This window comes from Pseudopodoces humilis, chromosome 5 (assembly GCF_049639895.1).
Source record: "Pseudopodoces humilis isolate 2021_Gansu_Grassland_sample_001 chromosome 5, ASM4963989v1, whole genome shotgun sequence".
NCBI classification, from domain to species: Eukaryota; Metazoa; Chordata; class Aves; order Passeriformes; family Paridae; genus Pseudopodoces; species Pseudopodoces humilis.
In genome coordinates, this window is record NC_142204.1 from 22,513,219 (window position 1) to 22,536,222 (window position 23,004).

Consider the following 23,004-nt stretch of genomic DNA (forward strand, 5'->3'; position numbering starts at 1 on the left):
AGACGAAGGAAACTTAATTACTTGTTTAAGCTTTTTCACAGCTTTGAGGAATATTTAACATTTTTAGCAAAAGAATTTAGCACTGGAGGGCACAAAGCACATCCTCAATGGACTTCTTAATTTTCTGCAAGCCTGTTTTCAGTTCCAGTCTGGAACTATCTGCACTGGTCCACCAGTACAGCTTGCCTCTCCAATGCATGGCTGCAGGGTGAATCACACTGCCGTGGGTACAGGATACCATCCACAGCTGTGGTACTGCAGATACAGACTGCTGTTCCTTCTCCAAACTGACAACTCCATAGAGAGAACTTTTTCGGACCCCTCTACGTCACTCAAGCTCCTGCTGTATCCCACAGACCTTTCTGAACTATTAAGGGATATTTTCCAGCTAATTGCATAAGCTGTCCAATCATACTTTTGGTTAAGCACGCACACATACACAGTTGCTACTCTAGTGACTGCTTAGAGCTGTGGCAAAAAAGCCACCCCAATTCAGGTCCACTCAGAGACCCTTCCCACACCATTACTATTACCTTGTGGGTTAGGACAGTGCACACACTCTGCATTCGCCTCCAGGGAATTTCTCTCTGTCATTCTGCTTCTGATAGGCTGGCAAGTTGGGTGGAGAGAAACCTAATGAGGTTCAACAAGGGCAAGTATAGGGTCTTGCACCTGGAGAGGAATAACCCCAAGTACCAGTACAGGACCTACTAGAGATCAGTTCTGCAGGGGAAGACCTTGGACTCTTGATGGATGACAACCTGACCATGAGCCAGCAGTGTGCCCTCGAGGCCAGGAGAGCCAGTGGTATCCTGAGGTGCATCAGAAAAACTGTGGCCAGCAGGTCAAGGGGGCTGATCCTTCCCCTCCTACTTGGCCCTAGTGAGGCCACACCTGGAGTGCTGTGCCCAGTTCTGGGTTCCACATTGCAAGAAAGACAAGGAGATACTACAGAGGGTTCAGTAGATGCCACAAAGATGATGAGGGCTCTGGACCATCTTGTACAAGGAGAGACTGCAGAAGCTGTGGCTGTTTAGTCTGGAGAACAGGTAACTGAGAGATGATCTCATTAATATATTTAAATATCTCAAAGGCAGGTGCCAAGACGTTGCTGGAAGATGCTTTTTGGTGGTGTCCATTGACAGGATGAGGAGCAATGGCCATAAACTAAAACACAAGAAATTCCACCTCAGGATGAACAAGAACTTCTTTACATTGAGGGCGGCAGAACATTGGAACAGGCTGCCCACGGTGGTTATGGAGTCCTTCTCTCTGGAAACATTCAAAATCATCTGGACATGCTCCTATGTCACCTACTTTAAGTGATTCTGAATTGACAGGGGGATTGAACTAGATGATCTCCAGAGGTCCTTTCCAAGCCTAAGAATTCTGTGATTCTGTGAAAACGGTAAAGTTCTGTCACTAATGGAATTAATATTAGCAAATAAGCGCCATGGGAAGTGCAGGAAACACAGATGTTCAGTCTCAAATTGCTATTATCTGCATTCTTCCTCAAGCTTTCAGCTGGAAATCATGAAGGCTGAGGTTTATTCTCTCCTTATTCTCTTACAGTTTATTCTCTTCCTTCCAAGATAAACAGGCTGTTTTGTGAAAAACTAACTTAAAGAGGACCCAGCCCTTGTCAGTCATCCAAGCTTACAGCATAAAAGAATCCCCTGTGCTCACCACTGTTTGGACAGGTGGGAATACAGCAGTCAGGCAGAAGAGCCACTGGAGAAATACACCAACTGAGCAAACCTACATCTCTCTAACTCTTTTGTTTAGACTCATCAGAGAAGGGAATTCCTGAACATGATGGCAATGTGCTGCACACCTGATTTACACAAAACCAGATAAAATCACTGTAGCCTACAGAACAGAGCATTGTGATCCTGAATCTTCATCTTCTGAAGCCTATACCTTAATTTGAAATGGCTTTTCCTTTTGAACTGCACTGGGCTTTCTTGTCTCAGTAGTGACCTCGGCATCTTCCACAATTACAGGCTTGTAGGAACATAGAATTGGAAAAGATCACCTGGATTATCAACTCTAGTCCTCTAATAACACAGCCAGTCACATTATATAATCTCTTTCATACACTCTTCTTTCTCTGTTTCCCAAATCTCCAAAACCTGTATAAAACCCTAGATGTAAATAGATGCAAGTTGCTTTGTCACACAAAGCTCCAGAGGAATGCAATGCAGACATCCCCAACCCAGCTGTGCACAGAGCAGCTCAAGTGTGGAAGCAGTATAACCATGTTCATGAGGTGCTGCACCAAAGCTAATAAACCTTATCGAGCAGCAGAACTCATTATCTCAGCTGCAGTGCTGGACAAACATAACTATATTACTTCTGGATTCAAGCTGCTACGTATGCATGCCACAGCATGGCACTGCAGGGACTTGCAGGCTGGGGAATCAGCTTACGGCTTACTAGCTCGAGTATTTTCACATGAGCTCCATTTTATGATTTTCCAGGGCTTTTCTGCTCCAGAGCAAGAATTAATACAAGTGTTTGTATTAACACAAAACGTCTTTTAATATACTCACAGAAATTCACCCACACCTGACCTCTAACATTCATTCAGGAAAATCCTTCTACATCCTCACAGCCGCAATCTCCCAGAGGCAATCCCATGTCCATCTCTCTCAGCAGTGACCATGCCACATGCACACCTTCCACACGCCAGCACCTGTGCTCTCCCTCCAGTCAGAGCTTTGGGTGATGGCTGATGTTCATTAGCCATGCCTACCAAACAGGTTCCAGCCAAAGACCTAGAGGCACAGCTAGACTTCCCCAGCAAGAGCTGCCCCAGGCTTTGTACTAGAACAGAGAAGGGAGGCAGTTTTTCCTGGATAGCCACTTGTTTTGCTGCTGTCAAATGCATGCTTTGAAAACCATGCTGTAACGTCCATACTTTTCACTGGCAGTAGCTACCTTTCATGAAAAAAGACCAAACAAATAATAGAAAGACCTGGCGTGAGGAAGAGCTCGTTGCTAAGACTCAAGTTTGGCAGCAGAGTTGGGTTTCCAATCCCTTGGTGGTAAAGCTGATGAGCTCGGAGCCTAGAGGGAAAAATTATTCCAGTGAATGCAAAGAGAGACTTTTCAATGACAAAAAGGAAAGTAAAAGATAGGTCAGGAAGAAAACCAACAAAAAAAAATCAAAATTAGCTCGGCAAGCTTACTAACACTATTCTTGCTGTATGGTAATTAGTGTGTCTAGGTAAGATCTCCATTTTCATGGGGCTCCAGAGAAAGAAATAATTTCTTGTTGCAATAGGCAGCCAGCCCTCTGACAAACACTCAGCATGTACTCTGTACATGGCTGCGAAAAATGAGGAAATTATCCATACCCACTATAAACAGAGCAATGAATCCAGTGCTTTCCTACCAGAAGCCTAGCAACAGCATGGACCTCCCTTACCTTGGTCCCTCCTGCCTTTGATAGTTTCAGCTGTCTTTGAGCACAGGAGAAGGATGATTGATAAATTGCTTCATAGGGCTGCTGTCCCTTCCTTTCAACCTTTCTTGTAACAACAGACCTCCAACAAGGCAACATTCATACATGCAACTCTCAGAACACATCATGCTCTTTAGAAAATACTTGGAATGAAATGACTCTAGATTATATCTCATGACTCACAGTACACAAAGATTCATCTGCTCATAAATGATAAAACTCAGTCTTTCTTATCCAGTAAAGGGTTGAATGTTTTTCCCACCTTCAAACTACTCTGCTCCTGGCTGTCACCAGCACAACACCTTGCTGTCATTCCTGACTGCCCTCAGCACAAAGACCCTCTTGCTTTCATAGCCCAAATTACCCATGTCCCATTTAGAGAATTGATGACTAGGAACTTTCTTGAGCAATTCAAGAGCCCAGACAGCTGCACACAAATGGGGATGAGTATGAGAAGAGACAAAACTCGAGCTAGATGGTCCCCCACAAACAAAATGCTTGCAAAAACAGAACTCCTACATGCACCTCCCATACATAAGGCAAATACCCACCTTGAGTTACAACACTGACAATACACTCAAAGGGTTTGCAACATCAGAGAGACTATCATACCATCTCTGCCTCAGAAAGATTTTATACAACTGCATCCTACACAAAGAAAGTGTTAAGATAAATAGTCTCCCTTGATATTTAACGGCACAGATCGTCTGCTGCCTTCACTTCCCTCACAATGCCAAGCATTAGGTCATCACAACAGATATTTTAAGTTTCCTACTCTCCAGCTCTCCACAGCCCACAATCTCCTGCAGTCTACAAGGCTCTCAAATATTTAAGAGTATCCTGCAACAAGTTTCACCCGAGGGAATACAGTTCAGCAAGCAGGAATGTCAGACTGAACCAAGGCTACAACACCACTTCATTCCAGAGACAGCATTATAATCAGGGACTGTGATGTTGCAGGTAGCCTGTATGTCTGGGAACAGTTTCCACACCACACCACAGCTGCAGAGGAAGGTGCATTCTCCTTTTTATTTTACTATTTGTCAAACCTGACAGCACTCAATACTGCACAATCTCTTCAAAGAAGATAATTCTGTAACATGTACCCCTGGGGATGGGGGGCTGGGGGAGAAACATTATGGTTGCTGTGGGAATCTTAATTCTGGATTTCAGGACTTGCATATTTAAAACCTCAAATTGAACATTGCATTAATGTAGCTTCATGCATTGAATTAAGGAATGACTCAGTACAAATCTCCATGCATCTACTGAAGTCCTGACATTCCAAGGACAAGAGGCAGAGAACAGAAAAAAAAGATAGCACAGGCAACAAGAAGAGAATGAGAGGCAGAGGGGAACCTGTGAGCAGGGAAGCAAGAAACTGGCACAGCCAAGGCACAACAAACCCCACACCAAACCAGATCTGTCAGTTGAGGCTCCTTGTTCTCACCGCTAAAGATTATGTAGCCTGTCAGGATAAAAAGAGCTCAAAGCAGAAACATAAATGGGCATGGAGGAAAAGGTCCCTGAAAGGTCCAAGGAGGAGAAGACTCCCCAAAAGTAATAGTGTAACCTGTACTGAGAAGGGAAAGTTCATCTCTAGATAGCAAAAATTCACTAATTTTTTTAATTATTATGGCAGAGTGCCCAGACGATGCCTTTAAAACCCCTTCAGCTATTCAAGCATTTAATATTTATTTTCCCCACTTCTCTGAAGTTGAACTGCAATGGAAACACAGCAGTAACACTGCCTGAAGTTCAGGGTGCAAGCTGAAGCAGCAGGCCATGGGGTTCATCCACTGGCAAGCATCCCAAAACTCAACCCTCTTTTAAGAATCCAGGTCAGTGCTTCATGTTTTGGGCCAAAGCTGGTCTTTAGGCAGGCTAACACCTCTGTTTTATTCTAGAGTGCTCACAAACCCCTCAGCACAGGAGGTGAGACAGCAGGGCAGCTCTCCTCTGCTCCCACACTCATCCTCCCCATTTCAGCAGAGTAGGGAACATCTCCATTGTTTATTCCTTATCTAAGATCAGCAGCAGCAGCATTGGCTGAATTACTTCTCCTCTCACCCCACCCACCAAACCAAGCACAAATCTTAGCTGAGCCATGGGTCCTGCCCAGTCTTTCTCCCTAAAAGTGAAGGTCCCATACACCAGGCTGTGGCAAGGGGCTGAGCAGAGAAGGTGGACGTTCCTGCCAGCAGGGCCTGCTGGACAAAACCAGGCAAGTGTGCATACCCCTGTGCAGAATCAGGTTACCTGCAACAAAGATAGTGTGTGTATGTGCAAAGCAGGGAAGTCAAATCCTTCTGCCTGGGTTCCAAGGCTTGCTTTGTTGCTAAAATAAACCAGTGTTTGTTCCGGGGAACCAGACTCAAAGCAGACAGAGGCAGAGAGAGCCCTCTCGTTCTGAGTTACAAACAAGGGCTTTTTTTTAAAAAAAAACAAGTCAAACCAAAAATTAGTTGGGACCCAGCTATTCTTTACCTCTCACAGCTGGGTAAGAAAACCCAAGGGCAAACTGCAGATCTCAAGGGTGCCCAGGAGCAGACAAAACTATACATTGATGACTGAGCAGTCTAAAAGCTGACTGCTCCAGTGGAAATTCCAGTCCTTGCTCAAAGGCTGAAAATATATATGCCTTTGTATAAGCTATTACTTTGCTTGCTGGATCTATATAACACTTTACACATGTTTCTTCCTGACATTATTTTCCATACTCCACTAGAAACTTGAGGAACTGTGCCACTTCTGGAAAAATAACCTTGCATCCAGCTTTTCTCAAAAGAGCTTCTCCCTCCATCCTCAAAGTCCCAAACTACAAAACTATCTAACCCCTTCCTACTCTTCTCCTAGCCTTCAGAGACTTACAGATCCCTTTCAGCAGCACTCCTTCACTACCTGGGATGTCTCTCAGTGACTCCAAAAATCCCATAAAGCAGAGGCACATGGGAACAGGTTTATGAATTAAAAAAAAAAAAAATATATATATATATACACACACACACACACACACAGGTCTCTCAGTTGGCAGACAGTGAGTAGCATTATACCAAAAAATTTTGTCTCCAAGGCACCTGCCCAAAACTGTTCTCTCCAGAGGCACTTATAACCACAAGAAAAGCCTGCTTGATACCCAGTTAATAGTACGTGCTCAAAATATTTTATTTTTTTTTTAAAGGGAAAACTAGCCCACAGTGAGTAGAGGCTGCAGAGAGCTAAGCCCAACAGTGAAGGCCGCTCACGTTAGTGCAGAGTCCTTCAGCTTTCCATTCCTTATATGTGCAAAGTGTGCAAGCCCTCACACACGCTTCCTACTCACCCAGAGGTACATCATGTTAGCCTGGGTCCTTCAAACCCAGCAGTGAGATGATCCGGCAACACAAGAGGCACTTCAGTAAGACTGTCGACACCGAGGTTGGTCGAGGGTGTTTTTTTGGTTTTTTTTCTTAAAGAAAAAAAATCCGAACGGCTCAGTTTGAGGCTTAGAAAGCGTCTCGCCTCCTCCACCCCCCTCCTCCAGCTCTGGCTGCTCTGCGCTCTTCTCTCGCACTTAATCTCTCCCTGGGAGTTCCCAGCCCCGTGTGTCTGTACTGGCGTGCACAGCACACACTCTGCATTCGCCTCCAGGGAATTTCTCCCTGTCATTCTGCTTCTAAAAACACAATCTCGGCCTCACAAGATTCTTGCAAGAGGCAGGGATGGGTGGGGTTAGCAATAAATGCAGCCCGGCTCCCAGTGCTGGAGAGCGCTTACTTTAGAAAAGGGGACTGTAGCCGTGAATGAAGCAGAGCAAAACCTTGTCCTCCAAGGTCACTGGGGATGAGGACCCATTCCCCCCCGGCCACTAATTGCTCCTACAGGAATCATCCGTAGATGCAGGAGCCACGCAGGGGGCTACAGGCAGGTTCTGCACATCTTCATCTACCCCCTTAGTCAACACCCCAAATTCGGTCACAATTCAGTAGCTGTATTTAATCATTAACCACTGACAGGCATCAAGGAGCGTAACTACGGGGATCCTGAAGCTAAGGAGAAAATGCGTGTGTGCCAGCCCTGGAGCTCCTTCAGGAAGAAAGAACAACCACTGTCGGCATGAGCTGGGGAAAGGAAGCGACACAGATAAAGGGGTTAATCTGCTTTCGCAGGTGGCTCCACATGAGTATTCTACAGACATGCATATTGCTAAAGGGAAAGCGGCAGCTGGCTCCGGTTCCTCAGAGTGTATCGGGTTCCCACTTGCCCGGAGGCAGCTTCCCCCCAAGTCTGACTGGGGCAAGTGCCCTCCCAGCCGGCTCCAATTTCAGGACTGCAAAGTTCTGCCGGTGGGGCGGCAGCCCCAGGAAAGGAGCGCTGAGCAAGAGACACTCGCCCCAGTTCCCTCGACAAGCACCAGCAAGCCCTTCCCTGCAGGAACAAATCCTCGTCCCATCCCCCGTGCCCGATGCCACAGGATGAGTGTCACCTCGCATCTCATTAATCAGTTAAACTGCTCTTCCAAACTAGGAAAACGGGTTTCTTGCCCCCTTCCCTTCCCGCCTCAAAATGAAGAATTGACTTCCCTTGCCAGGCTCCAAATGCTACATTAAATATGGCTTCATCTAAAACGGGGGGGGGGGGGGAAGAAATTTAAAAAAAAAAAGAAAAAAAAAGAGTGTTTTCATTGAGGCACTGGTCTCCTTGGAAATGAGTTTTGAAGAAATATTTTTATCTCAGCTAAAGATATAGAAATGGTGCTATTCCACATATCACCTCTACTGCCTCTACTTACAGATTACTTAAACGCAGACCAGGAGGTTTGGAGCAAAGCATGCATCCGGGCTCTACACGAGTCAGGCCCTGTCTGCAGGGGGTGACAAAAGGAAGGGTCTCCTGTCACAGCCAGCCCAGACACCCCAGATGTGCTCCACACTCCCCAGGCTCCTCTCACCTTCAGCAAGCCACAGACACACCCCAGGGCAGGCCTGTCCCAGGAACAGGCCTGAGCACATGGGATGCCGATGGGCTCTAAGGAAATAAATACATGACTGTCACTGCAGACCCACATAGAAACCTGGAGAAAAGGTTTATTCCCATTACCAGGATACAGCAGTCATAGGGATCTGATGGTTAAAGACAAGCAAGACGACACTCAACTTTCCAGCCCAGAAAACCCAAGCCCTGCTACTCGGGGAAAGGAGCAAGAGCTCCTCCAGAAAGCTGGGATTGCACAGGGTTGTTCCGTTATGGCATCGCTCAGGTCTCCCATCTGCTCGCAGCTTTTTGCACAAGGGGTCAGGCTGAGAGGCTGAAAAGCAATGTTCCTAAAAATCACTTACTGCACCAAAGCCTATGCACCACAGTCTCCAAAAAGTGAAGCATGTGATCCACAAACCTGTTCTCAAAGGCTCTGAGAGGAGCGAAACAGCAGCAATGCTGACATTTGCATCACGATTAGACACTTCTGTTAACATCTCTGAAGCAGGGTCACACCATCAGCGGCAACTAGTTCAGCCAGCCTGCAGACTGAAGCAGACACTTCTGCACCAGATAACCTTGATGGCATTTTCAAGGTTTTCTTCTGATCCAGAATCACAATTCAAAAATGATCCTATGGTCATTTTAATAAAAGCTGAGGTTCCTTGTCTGCAGCAGAAAAAGTGAGAAGACATGTGGACCAGGTGAGCAAACCCAAATAAATCCTACTTGATATGTATTCCTATAAAAAACTTGAAAAGGATGAACCTTAAAACTAAGCTGAAGAGTTATTAAAAACTTCCCTAATTAAAAACATAAGAAAAAAAATTCTTCCTCTTCTTTCCCAAGCTCTCATCCTTCAGGCCACCTTCAGGGAAAGAAAATAAAAACTTTTAGAATAAGCCTATTCATTAGTTTCAACAACTGAGGCTTGTTACAAATCATCCCAGCAGTTCCATATTGTGCAGGTCACATTCAACCTGCAAATCAAAACAAGACCCATGAACCCTCCTTGAATCATCTAAATACTACCTCAAAATTTATTTGCCACAGTTGCTGCAAGGCCACCACCTCTCCATGGAAGGCACACAGGAAGATTACTGAGAGCAGCAGACTTCTGGTGATGTAATACCTATGTCCTGGAGCAGGAGCCCTGTTTGATGAACTGCAAGAGCAGGTTTCTCAACACCCAGTATTCTCAAGCAGTGAGAGGAGTACCCAATGGGTCAGGAAATGAGGCTGTGGGTGGACTCGAGAGGCACCACCACCCTGCTTTTCAAGAGAGCTGCTGCTGCCCAGAGGTTCAAATCTACATGAAGAGTGCGAAGCGCATGCCCATGACTATCCACACTTGCAGAACTGGTAGCAGTACCATTTTAGCCTCAGATTACAAGCAAGAAAAAGATTTGGCTTGGCTGATACAATAGGGGGTGGGGGAGGGGAAGGAACAACTTGAATTATTAGGTCTTCAATATGCTTTTCTTTAGATTTTTCAACTACATTAGCTGGTATGTAAAATGTATCCATACAAGACATTTCTTTTTGAAAAATTTCTTCTAAAAAACCCAAAAAATATTCTCTAAGGAGCAAGAGGACAACAGTATGTCAGTTATGTCAATGCATCTTATTCCAGAAAAACAAAGACAAACATGACTAAGACAGGCTTCTGACACAGGTAGCTAGGATCCCCTGCAAATGCTTTGCCATAATCTTAACAACAGTCATTCACAGGATATGTGTCAGGGAGCTTGTAAAGGCTGCTGTGTGAAATACACATTATCTCTTAGGGATCTTTCATGTCTCAAAAAGGATTAAAAGTAGAAAGGTAAAGATTTTTAAATTAATATATACCAAGCTATGAGAAAAATGTTCAGAGAGCTGTAGCCTAGTGAAACATTGGTCCCTCTTCCCTGACAGGAGGCTGTTGTGTAAATCAAAGTGAAAGGGGAAGAAAGCAGTCTGCAAAGACTTTAATGCTTGTTAGAGAAGTAAGGACAGTCCTAGCAAGTAACAAAAGGGGAAAGATAAAAAAGGGAGCAAGTAACCACCTATTTAATCCTGCATAAAGGTATTTGGAAAAATGAGACACTGGGAAAAATGAAAAAAAAATCTACATGTTTCTGTATGGCATCAAGAGCCTTAATTACATATAAAAATTATTGTGACTACTCATGTGCATAAACTCAACTCAAATACACTGCTGGTATATAAGTTTCAAATAAGACAAATGCTTAGAAAATAATTTACAGAAAATTCTAGCCTATTTAGGAAAGATCCGAGTGGGAAAACAGGGAATGGGCACAGCACAGTTTCAAACAGACGTTATCTGTTTCTAGCTGATTGTGTCTCAGAGGCATATGATTTCAAATGCTCGTGGATTAACATTCTAGCAGATAAAGCTCAAGACAGGGTATGAGCTGGTGTGTCTGCTACACGCTACTGAAATCATATTAGATAGCACACAGGATGAGTGGTTAGATGAGTACCTCTTCATAACAGAGGGAAAATCCCATCTGATCATCTGGAATTTCTAATGCAACAACACTTGTGGGAGGCATAGGGGGGCTGGTGTCAAAGAACACCCTCCAGATTGCAAAATTAGAGAAAACAATTTCTTAGTTCAAGAAGTGTTACATTGAAAATGAGTAACTCCATATTAGATTCCATCTTGACAGAAAAGAGCAATCAATTGTAAAAATATAAATTAGTGGTAGCTTAGTTAAAATGATTGTGACAATTCCATCTGGATATGTGCAAGGAGAATAGAGACCAAACTAATGCACCTACGTACATACTTAGCACTTGAGTGGGACCAGAGGTATAGTGGCATATTTTTCCTAGACAGACAGATTGCTTATTGGGCTTCCCTATCACATCTCCACACTTGAACATTTGTATATATTCTAGCAAGTGGAAAAAAAAAAAAAAAAAAAAAAAAAAAAAAGAGAAAAGCTGTGAGAAGAAAATAGAAAGGAAATTAGAAAGGGAAAAAATAAAATTTACAAGGGAATCCTAGTGAGAGGAGGTAAAATCCATAGTCAGAGCTGGAAGACGATAATGTGTTTTTAAAGCTTCTCAAGAATAGAAACCCCAGCAACTGCATTGATCTGCTACTATGGGGAAAAGGTAGAAACATTCCCAATACTGAAAAAAGAGCCAAAGCATTCAATACGTATTTCTGTTCTATATTTGGAGAAAAGTCAGCTGTTGCAGTCTGTGATAACAAAATGCCTTCCATTCCAGCAGTAACTAAGGAAGATGTTCCAACAGCTACCCAACAAACAGCTCTGTGGCTCTCTTATGTCACTTGAGCTTGCAAACAAAAGGGATGCAACCAGATAACAAGTAGGTTTCAGCCGTACCTACAGCTGTGAACATATTTAAATGTGGACACACGGGAAAGTCTGCAGTCTGCTATGAACTGCATCACCTGCACTTGGAGCCCTAATAAGCCCTTACTCCAGCACTAACACTAAACCTGCCATAAGGGCAAAAGTACAACTGTGACACAATGGCAACTACAAATACAGGTGTTTCTTGCAGCCAGTTTTTATTAAACCTTGGTGCTGCTTGCTGAGTTAGGCCAACCTCCGTCATACCAGAAGACTGCATCAGGAAAGCAGCGCTACTGCTGAAGGCATGAGATTGCAGCAGGTTGAAGAGGGAAATTTAATTTCAAACTGAAGGAAAGCAGTTCCTCACAGCCAAAAGCCATAATCAGTGTCCACATTTTATGCAGAAGCTAGATTCAGACTGAGGATGAAGACTCAATCATTGCCCTGCTATGGCAAACACTTCAAGAACCATCCACAAAAGGTCTGACTGGAGACTGAAACAGCAACATGCTCTATGGTGCCCAGAGGGAAGTTTCTCCAATTCAGCGGCTGCTTTCCATGGCTTATCTAACTCCAGCAGAAGGCTCGAGGAAGACAACAGGGGAATCAGACCTCTGCTAGTCGTGGGTTCGGGCATGCCTTGTGTCTTGGGGGGTTTTATTTGGTTTGACTGGTTGATTTTTATTTGGGGTTTGTTTTGGTTTTTTGAAAGAAGATTAGAGATGGGGCTGGAAGCTATGTGGGGAGAGGCACAGAAGGCAGCCCTGGGCACACATGCATCTCCTATGGAGATAAGAGGATCTTCTTTGAGGTTGGTTTGCTCCATTGGGTGCCGCTGGAGACTACCCTGGCAGCAGAGTACTGCTCATTTGTGAGACTGCCTCTGCTCAGGATCCTGGATTATCTCTGATTATCAGAATTTCTAAGCCACAAGGTAGATTTCCTCTCAGCATCCGAAAGGAATATAGGAAGCTTCACTCTGCGTTATCCTGTTTATGAAAGGAAGCAAGAATACAAAGTGCATACAATAAATCATCCAGAAAAATACCACAACTCCTCTGGATGTTTTGCCAAGCAAATAAGCCAAACATTGGCATATTACAAGGGAAAAAAACCCAACATTTTTTTTATAGAGCAACCCATTTCATTACTAGAAGACTGGATTCCCTGTTTTCTCTTCTGCATGTATGGTCCAGCAAAAGGATTTGAAAAGAGACTACTTATTTAAAAACAACCTATCAAGGGCTAGTTTATCTTCCAAAAAAAGCAGAAAGCCTGAAACAATAAAGCATCCTGACATGCAAACAAACCCAACAATATTTAAGAACTGTCCTGTTACTGACTTATCACAGTAATTAAATTTAAGTCCTTAAATAAATTTCAGGAGATCTCAATTCATAGGCTTATCATTCAAGTACATAAGGGAAAAAAAAAAAGAAATGGATACCAAGAAAAGCTTTTTCGAGTTTGTTTGGGATTTTCCTCCCCTCACAACTGTGCTCAAGAGCACTATTCTGGAAGGCATTGTCAATTCTTCAAGAGAAAAAAAAGCTCAGTAACTAGGAAAGGTACTTCTCCGAAAACATGTTCCCAAAAATACACCTTTAAATTAAAACCAAGAACACCCACATGAACAAAACTAAATTGTGAAGCCAGAGAATTCAAAGTTAAACACTGAAGAGCATGCAAGCATTTAGATGTAAGGAATTCTCACAGCTCCAGTTTGGGCATTTATCTGCAGAAACAGAATGACTATGCAGCCACTCCCAGGATATAGCAAACATGAGTTTGGGGAGCCAAATGGGAATTTCCATGAATTATACTTGTCTAGGCTACCTACCTAGCCTTACTATGGGTGGACCAGGAGTGAAGTCTGAAATCCTCCAATACCTTTTGAGGAGAATCTAGCAACCTGAACATCTACAGAAGAAAAAGTTTCTCTGCTGCTGGTGTTGCCACCCTAGCCTTGATTTTCAGGCTGTATCTTCTGCATTCTATCACACATGGATCTAGTCTGAAGTCCACACTGAACTGGCATGTAGCAAATATATTTAGATCATTGTAAGAGAGAAACAGAGTAAGCTCCAACCCTGGTATTTAAATACATATTTTTTTAAAGACTGATTAGCTAATAAGTGCCTTAATGCCTTCATAAAGGGAAAAAAGTTTGATCTCCCTTTAGTTTTTCTATGAAGTAGCAGAAAGCTATTACACAGCATCAGATTTCAACCAAAGTCTATTTTTAGAGTCAAATCAGGAGTACAATATCCAGTTTAACTGATAAAGGGTAGAAAGATTCTCACCTTACTTTGTGCCCTAGACTTGTCAGTGCTAAATAGGGTATTTCTTTGGTTTTGGATTCTGAAGAGGAAGTCATAAATAAAAAAATAAAAAACCCCACAACTCAGCTCCTACTCATCTCTTCATAGTCTGCAAGGGTAGCTATACAAAAGGATGAACTGCTGGCATCCAATTGAAGGTGTGAGAATTCAGGTAGCAAGAAGGAAACTGCTTCCAAAACCTCATAAATTGAGCTGGAGCATAATTACACCATTTTTTTTTTTGTCTCTGTGTTTACCATATCAAGTGGCTGTACTGCATCAGCAATTCATCAGCACCACAACATCCCAGAAATTAAGAAAGGGTATGAAGATAAAAGTATTGCAACAGCAGGAAAAGGGGAAGACGGCATAGCTCTCTTGCCTGGACCACAGAGGCATTTATCAATATGCTGAAACTTTGGTTTAGGTCTGTTGATGATAAAGGAGAATACAGATGGAGAATAATACCATCCTGCAGAAAGGGACTCCTCCTGGCTTGTTTGTGCAAAGGAAGGTTAACAATGTTAGTGAGTTATTCAGGAAGTAATGGATACCTTCTTGCCCTGAGCAAATTCCTTTTCAATAACAGTTGTATTTTCCTAGGCAATAGGACTATATCAAGGTATAATGGCTACTATATTTATCTACAGAGGCCCAGTACTGCTGGGATTTAATTTACTATGGCTTAGAAAGCAGTTTACAAATCCTGGGATAGTAAAGTTGCTAGAGAGAGGAATAAAATTCTATCCTTTATTGCTTGGGTTGAAAACTGGGTTTTAATGTCCCTTTTCAAGGGTATAAAATGCATTTGCTTAAACTTAGAGAGACTCAAAGTAAACTGTAGTAAACTGTAAATATGTCTATGAGAAGGAAGAAACCAGCTAGCAAATACTACATTCTGCCCGTTTTTTTATCCTTATTGTCACATATTATAGATGCTTTATTTCTTCTTTTATTCAAATCACATTCTTTCATTTGACCCTCTAAGAAGAAGAATAACCATGACTTTACCTAGCAGCCTCATGTACCTAATGAAGACAAAATAACTGAATGCCTGAAATACGACTTCAGCGTGGGAAATGGCACAAGGATATAATCAGCAAAGAAGAAAGGAATGACTGCAGCTAATGAAGAGGTAACACCAATAAACACTGAATGACATCTCCTGAAAAACAACAAAACCAAACTGCTAAAAGACTTTAGTGGAACACAGCATCAACCTGTGATAAGTACGGGTGGGTGGAAAGAGACGAAACACACGTGTCGGGGACTGCAGTTACTTCCATTACATAACAGGAGTAAGAAAACCCAGGCAAAATCGCCATTAGAACTAAAAACAAAATATTTCAACAAGAGTATTGGCAGTTGTCGAGCCACATAAAGGAACAGCAGACTGTTCAAATGTAAAAGGCATTAATAAAGCATAAGGAAAGAGGTATAAATAGATATAAAACAGAGGAAGATTTCGAGATGACAGAAACGCTACCGGAAAATTTTAGTTATAGAATATAATATCCCCAACTTCAATTCACAATGATCAGCAAAGGTCAGTTGTCAGAAATGCAATTCTGTTTCTGATCTCATTCTGAGCAAAGCGCTCTTTAACCATACCTGTGCCACCACCATCTAACTCCATTACTCTCATGGCTGCAGCAAACAGTTCCCTCCATCTGACTGGTCCCTTGGGGAATTTTGGGCATAAGACAATTTAGGAAAGTGTGTACCTTTAAAGACTAACTGCACTACTGGTCACCCACTTTATAAACAAAAGAGAATCCATTCTTCAAAGTCTTCTTAGTGTATATACTTGATATGGGACTTCCAAGAGGCATACAGATAGATACCTACATGTATCTTTTAACAGATCTCACACGCAGTGAGTACTGAAAACATCCACAGTTTGCAACATGGGATGTCCCAACAAACTGGCACATTTGTGACAGTAATTGTACTTAAATCAGGTGGATTTTTGGCTCTCATAGGAGCATACCAGCTATCTGATCTTCAGCATCACTGCAGTCTGTGGGGTCACATACTATGACCTTCAAACGCCTTCAGCTGAGCACACATTAAGGCTCATCCACCTTCTTTCTCCGACAGGCAGCCATGACAAAAAAACAAACAAAAAACCCCACACCCAAACAAACAGTACTATGAATTCCATTCTGTTGTATTTTCTGACCAAAACCTGGCAAAATCAGACTCTTCCATTAGATATTAATCGCAACCTCCTTACTTTTCCAATTCCTTTCTAAGACAGACAAACTGAATGAGTAGCAACTCACACTTGGTTTAGATGAGATGAACGGTTTGAAGTAACTATGGCTCGTCAACACATGCATTTATTGCATCCTAGATCCTATGCAATATTATCTGAATCTGAATATAATCTGAATATAATCAATATATAAATCTAATATATAATCAAATATAAATCTGAATCCATTTTATCTGAATCCAAATATAAGCTCTGAAGTGTAACCACACCATCTGATAAGTATTGTAACTGCTAGAGAAGCTATTCCCTTGGATAACAAAGCAATGATATATTAAATTATTCCCTGTTCCTAAACTTCCAGAAAGCAACAGTGACCAGAACAATCTTTTTTCATCCTTGTGCGACCTGAAGAATGCAGGTTCCCTTTCAGATAAAGGCCTTGCTATGGTTATCTAATGCTAATGTCACTACAAACTGGATTAGAGACACCCAGAAACCTCAAAATTCGTATGCAGATAGTCAGCTGCATCCGAAGTCTAAGTCTGAAGGAAATCAAATGCTCCAAATTGTGCTTAATGTAGTTAACTTTGCCCTTTAGGTAGGATAAACCAGTAAGAACATATTACACAGTGATTAGATTAATTCTTGAGTGAAATTCAGATGGCTGACTCTATCTGTCTATTTCAAATTATTTCAGAGACGATCATTTTTCTTGTTCTCTGCTCCGCAGCAACAGCTGCTCAAAACAGCAGTTCTCTGTCTGGGGTGAAGCTGACAGCAACTGGGGACAACGCTGCTGTCAGAGTTCAGCTCCCAGTTCTGAAATGCCATTCTACTGGAAATACCAAGGAGCCTAAATCTGGCTACATTTACCACGGGATGTAAAATATCTCTATCTCAGCTTTCAACGGAAAGCTCAAGTCTCATGACATTTACTCCTTTGGCCCCTGTCAGTCTTCCTCCAGACCCTGCAAAGGATCAGAGCTAGCTGCCATAAATGGCTGGAAAACAAGATGCTGTTCTCCAAGCACTTGGAAATGGGCAGCACTGTTTTAGCTTAGAGAGACCATGGCAAGGAGCCAGGGTGACAGGTGCCCTAGAAATAAAGATGAGGATCAAACTGTTGCCAACGTTAGCCACTGCTGTCCTCCTGACCTGTAAGAAAGAGTAGCCCATGCTCTCCAGGTGTAGCAGGAACAATGGACTAGAAAACACAAAGATGTGTTTGCTGATAGTACCTGAAGTGTCTCCTCAACAAAATCAGCTACAAAGGAATTTCAATGGGTCTCATTAGATGCAATCCTATTGCTAAACATTTATTGGGCCTGGCAGCAAGCCAGCTTGGTGCTGCTGTGACATCAGAGCGCGGCTTCTTGAAATCCACAGGTACCAAGAGTTAAAAACACAGATTCCTTCTAAAACACCATAAGCTACAAACCTCTTGTGTGGGCAGCAGCAGCAGCAACTAATTTCACTCCCCAACAATTGGCTGGCCGTTGGAAACAGAGGTGGGAAGAGACAGGTCATGGGGGACTGCCCACCCTCAGCCCCAAGTAAATAGCAGCACAGCATCTGTTGAGGCTTTCAGTCAGAATCCATGAGACAGTTCTCATCATTTTATTGACAGCCTCTGGAGACAGCAGCCTCTGACCTTTATCAGGAAGAGCACCCTTGTCCTCTAATCACAGACTTCCTGGAAAACACAATCTAGCTGGTAATTAATACAGAATGAGGGGGGGGCAAAAAAAGCCTCCTAACATCAAATTACCACTGCAAGATTTTTTTTTTAAAATACATCCCCACCAAAACACAGAATTCAAGCACATTCCCACAACCTATTTCACTCCCACAACATTATTTAACAGTTTCTACTAAAAAGATTTTTTTTCACCTCTCCCTCCATGAAAAAACCTGCCCCTTCCCCCTTCCCCAGTCTTGCTTTGCAAATGTTGCCTGCAGCAGCACAGCGTCTTGCTGTGAAAGCTTCAACACAGGGGTGCAGAGCATGACCTGGGCAGAATTACATGTGCCATTTCCACTGGGAAATCTAAGAGACTTATTAAGCCAGGACAGTGCCGATTAATCTACTAATGGAATGAATCAAAAGTGTGTTCCTGGCCCCTTCCCTTTCACATCCAAAACCTCGGGGGAGCTGAAACCATCTGGTAAATGCCTGCTCTGAGCAACATTATGCTACTGCTGGAAATAGCTCTCCCTTAATACTAAGAAGAATGAAACCATCTTCCATCCACCAGGTATTCTCAGGAGCATCTGCGCAGCTCGCTGAGGTAGGCTGCTTGCACACAGCATCCTTCCCCAGCCAATGCAGAGCTGCTCACTCACCATGCATGAGAAGTCAGCAGAACAGAAAGCAATCCCATTCATTTACTCGGGGTCCCACTGACGCAGCCGGCACGGGCAGGGTGCAGAAGCAGTTGCTGTACTTGGGGTAAGGCTCAGGCAGCACTGGCTGCCCTCCCACAGCAGATCTCAGCCGCAGGCAGGCAGAAGCACGCTCCCTGCCCAGCCCGAGGAAATGCTCCTCCTGAATCCTCTCAGTACTTTCTTCATGCAGGTAGGGTAGTAAGGACACGTTTGTTTACATTAATTAAAGAAAAATAATAATAATAATCTCTCTTCTAAACATTTTTATAATGGAAATCTGACCAGAGAACTTAAAGGGAAATCAAAATATCAGACCAATCCAAGGTTCATACATAGTAGATATTATACTGTAAGACAGAGCGAAGGACTGACTCAGAGATGCTGAATACCCTGCACCATTTGAGTAATAAGCAAGCTCAGGAAGAAACAGAGCTGAGACAGCTGTCACAAAGAAAGGATCTTGGGCACTTTTAAGATCATATAGGAGCAGAGGAACCTCCTATCTTACAATTTAGACACACACAAAAAAAAACCCAGGAAAAACAGAGAAAGAGCAGTCATGTTGCTGTAGAATAATGTCAGTGATAACAACTGGCTTTTGACTGTCACAAAATAACTCAAATACAGGGCAGGAGAGACAAGAGGTCCTCCATGCTCAGAGAAGGCACAGAGCATGTTTAGACAAACATCCATCAGGAATTGCCTAACTTGTTATTACACACTCCTAGAAACTGGAACTCTGATCCCCTAAATTACCCTTCCACTATTTCACTACATTGAATCAGAAAATGTTGGTTTACTCCACAATATTCAATTTAAGCCTTTCTTGATACCAATTAAGCTGTCTTCAATGGACACAGTAAATAATCGCCACCCTCCATATTTTCTACTCTGTCTTTTTTAAAGGAAGGAACAAGGTTGGTATTTTCCTACTATGTCAGGTTCTCTGAGCCTCCTTTTTCTTGTTCTTTCCTGGATTTTTTCCAGATTTCACCTGTGTACATCCTGAAGTGCTTAAAGTAGGTACAGTGCTCCACTTGCTGTACTAAGCTGCAAAGAATAACTGTCTTCTGCAGTTACTTGACACACCTGGAAATGTATTCCAGGTTTTCAAGACCACGAAAACCAGCACCACGTACTCAGTTTGTTATCTCCTATTACCCCAGATCCTTCCTTGTATATTAGTGCTTAGCCAGTTAGTCTCCATTTTATATTGCATATACAGTTCCTTTTGTTAATACAGCTTGGTTTTGTTTAATTTCACATTGTTGGATTTCAGGGCATTTCTGCAATTTACTGTGATCTTTCCAGCTTTTAATCCTACCTTCCAAACGCTGCCAGCCCCTGCACATACATATTTTAAGTCACTGTTTTATGACCCTCAATTTTGACGAGCAGTAGAGAAGAGCAGAGCAGCCAAACCAGACCATGTTAGGACTCCAGATCAGACACACACACACAGAAAAGCAGGATATAATTGCTCCACATACGGTTTCCAATGAGGCATTCAGCCCCTTCTTAATTTCACCTTTCATTTGTCTAGTTTATGTAAAGGTCATGTGGGACTATGTCCAAAGCCAGTAGCTTTCTCTGTCTGCCAGGCCTGCTGCCATGTCAAACGAAAAAACTAAATTGATCTGACATGATTAGCCCTTAAAAATTAGCAATGTATGTCTGCTGTTGGCTTAATTTCCTGTAGTAAAGGATCTGACCATAAGCATCTGATCTTTCTCAGCATCTTTCCACATTCTGTAGCTACACTAAGCAATTGAATTTCTCTGGATCTCTAGCCGCCTTTAAAAAAAATTAAGATGCAAGAATAATATTTTTTCACATACATGCTCTTCGTTCACTTGAAAGCTGTGAGATTTCATGATGTGTATGAAACTGGAGAAAACCCACCACTGCAGCACAAAGGAGAAGACCACCTTCCGCCATGCCCTCTGAGCAGCAGCGGTGCTGGGCAGCAGCCTTCCCTCTGGAAGAAACCAGCTCGGGCCAGGAAAGCCTGCAGAGTGCCTACTTAGGCTCCCCTCTAAAAACAAATCTATTAGGAGCACTCCTCCTCCTACACACCCCCCGGATGTTGCTTCTGCTCACAGATCAAAGACTTTTGTGGAAACCTTTTCCACCACCAAACGCCAGCACAGGTCGCATGAAAGGGCTGCCCTCTCCCCAGCCCTCTAAACACAACTTCCCTCGCCCAGAAGAGGCGTTCCAGAAACAGCCCCACTCGCTCGCAGAGGCCGAGCCGCGTGTGTCCGCGGCTGCAGCGGGCTGTGCTATGCTGTGCTGGGCTGTGCCGTGCGGGGCAGCCGGAGGCGGCGGGCCCGGGCCGCGGGCGGGGCGGGGCGGGCAGCGCTGGCCGTGAGCCGGCTGCCCTCTCCCGGCAGCGCAGCGCCAGCGCCGCCCGGCCCCGCGGGCCACCCCCGCCAGCACGGCTCGGCTCGGCAACAGATGCCAGAGCCAAGGCTCCCAAGAGCACGGCTTGTCCGTCAGCAACGCGCTGCGGCACCTTTGGGTACCTAGAAATAACAGCTGCACAGCGGTTTAAAAAAAAAGAATTATACATATATATATGTGTGTGTGTGTGTGTGTGTGTGTGTGTGTGTGTGTGCGCGCGCGAGCCGAGGATCCCAAGCGCCCGCTCGCCCCAGAGATTTAAAAGCACCTCAGTTTCAAGTTAGTGATGTAGGGAAGAACTTTTTCCCCACAAAAATCACCTAAAGCGGGGACTTGTTGCCACAGGATGCTGTGGATGCCAAAGGTTTAGACAGGCTCCGAAACCATTTAGAGAAATTCAATAAAGAAAAAAAAAATCTATCACAGGTGACTTTAAAAAAGAATAAAAATCTATAGTCAGGAAATCCCAAAACCACAGGATTGCTTCAAGAGCACAGCAGAGGGGAAGTATCACTGAATCTTGGCGCTGCTCCCTCTGTTTTAAGTACTTGCTATTAGACACTGTCAAAGCCAGAACACTGGAAGGCAGAGACCTTCGGTCTGACCTGGAATAGCTGCTTTCATACCCTCAATAGGATATCACAGCTATCAACAGGCCGTTTTCTCTGCACCATTTGGTTTTAGTCCTACAACCGATTCAGACTACTTCTAACACACATGCTACACTCTGGCGTAATCATTCAGAAGGGAAAATCTAAACAAGATGCTGTCCCTGCTGCCAAAAGAACTGAGGGGCTTGGGAACCTCCAAGACAGACATGGAGTAACACTCATATGGTCATCAGAGGAGAAAAAGTGGTCTCCTGGTACTCTCTCTAGGATGACTCACATCCCCACTCCTTAACCCCTAAACAGAGATGAGAAATTGCTTGAATCAGAGGACCCAAACATGAAAGGAATTTGTATTACATCATCCAAGCCCATTTCCTGCCAACGCCTTACAACCCCAGAGCTTTGGCCGGACTATTCATCAGCAAGGTATTTGTTACTTCCCTTGAAAAGCTGTTTATAGGGTTTAAAGAGCTTACTTCGAGGAAGTCTTCCCATGTATCTGAATTAGGTGCACTCCTTAACTATTTCTTCTCTTACAACTTTTTTTCCACGTGGTTACTTATTATCTTTTGCTATTGATTATGAGAAAGGCATGCACTGGCATGGAGTTCACTGGATGTGTTTATGGAACGTATTCAGGGCTCTGCAAGGAAAGGATTCCGTGCCTTGTATTCAGAGATTAGAAAGGCAGCAGACATGAGGGAAGAGGGGAATAAATATATAGCCAGAGTGATCTACTTGTAAGACTCATGTCAACTGCAAGACATCATCCTTCCTGTATTATTTAAGAGGTTTGCTGGGAAATAAGCTAAACAAAGGAAAAGAGACATTTGGGGGAATGTGGCCAATATAAGCACAGAGACTTGGTTCAGAGTGAAATTTCAGAATTGGTTTATAACCAAGCTAACCTATGTGGTGGTTTATGTCTTACAACTGTTTTTTTAATCCCACTTATTGTATCTTTCCTGCAGCTTCTCAGGGATATAGTCTGGGCTTGAGAAAACAAGGAACCAGTTCTTCATGCTTCAAGTGATCTAGCAAGATCACTTCAAGCAAGATCTGATCAAGACAGTTCTGGATTCAAGGGAGATGTATCACCAGATGAGTCTCAGTGGATCTTGCTTTTCCAACTCATTCTTAATTGTTTAAACTTCAATCTGTAACCAACACCTCCTTCAGTTTTTAGCTTAACATTCTGTTCTCTATTTTCCTTCTCACATATCACATTTTACATTGTTTTAACTCTCTTCACTCTCTCAACATGTTTTTACCTTCTGAATGTACTGAGAGTTTTAAGTAGCGTCTGATG

At 43.3% G+C, this 23,004-nt stretch overlaps 1 protein-coding gene across 6 annotated transcripts in view; it reads right to left on the reverse strand.

The window, feature by feature from the left end:
- RBFOX2 (RNA binding fox-1 homolog 2) overlaps positions 1 to 23,004 on the reverse strand; it is a 171,731-nt gene that overhangs the window by 107,233 nt on the left and 41,494 nt on the right. The window contains exon 1 of one of the 6 annotated variants that reach the window (XM_014256625.2): positions 6,789 to 6,932. The exons of the other annotated variants lie outside the window; for them this stretch is intronic. Within the exon in view, the coding sequence (XP_014112100.2) occupies positions 6,789 to 6,803 (15 nt within the window). The 5' untranslated portion in view covers positions 6,804 to 6,932. Of the gene's footprint in view, positions 1 to 6,788; positions 6,933 to 23,004 lie in introns of those variants that run through there. 6 annotated transcript variants of the gene reach the window in all.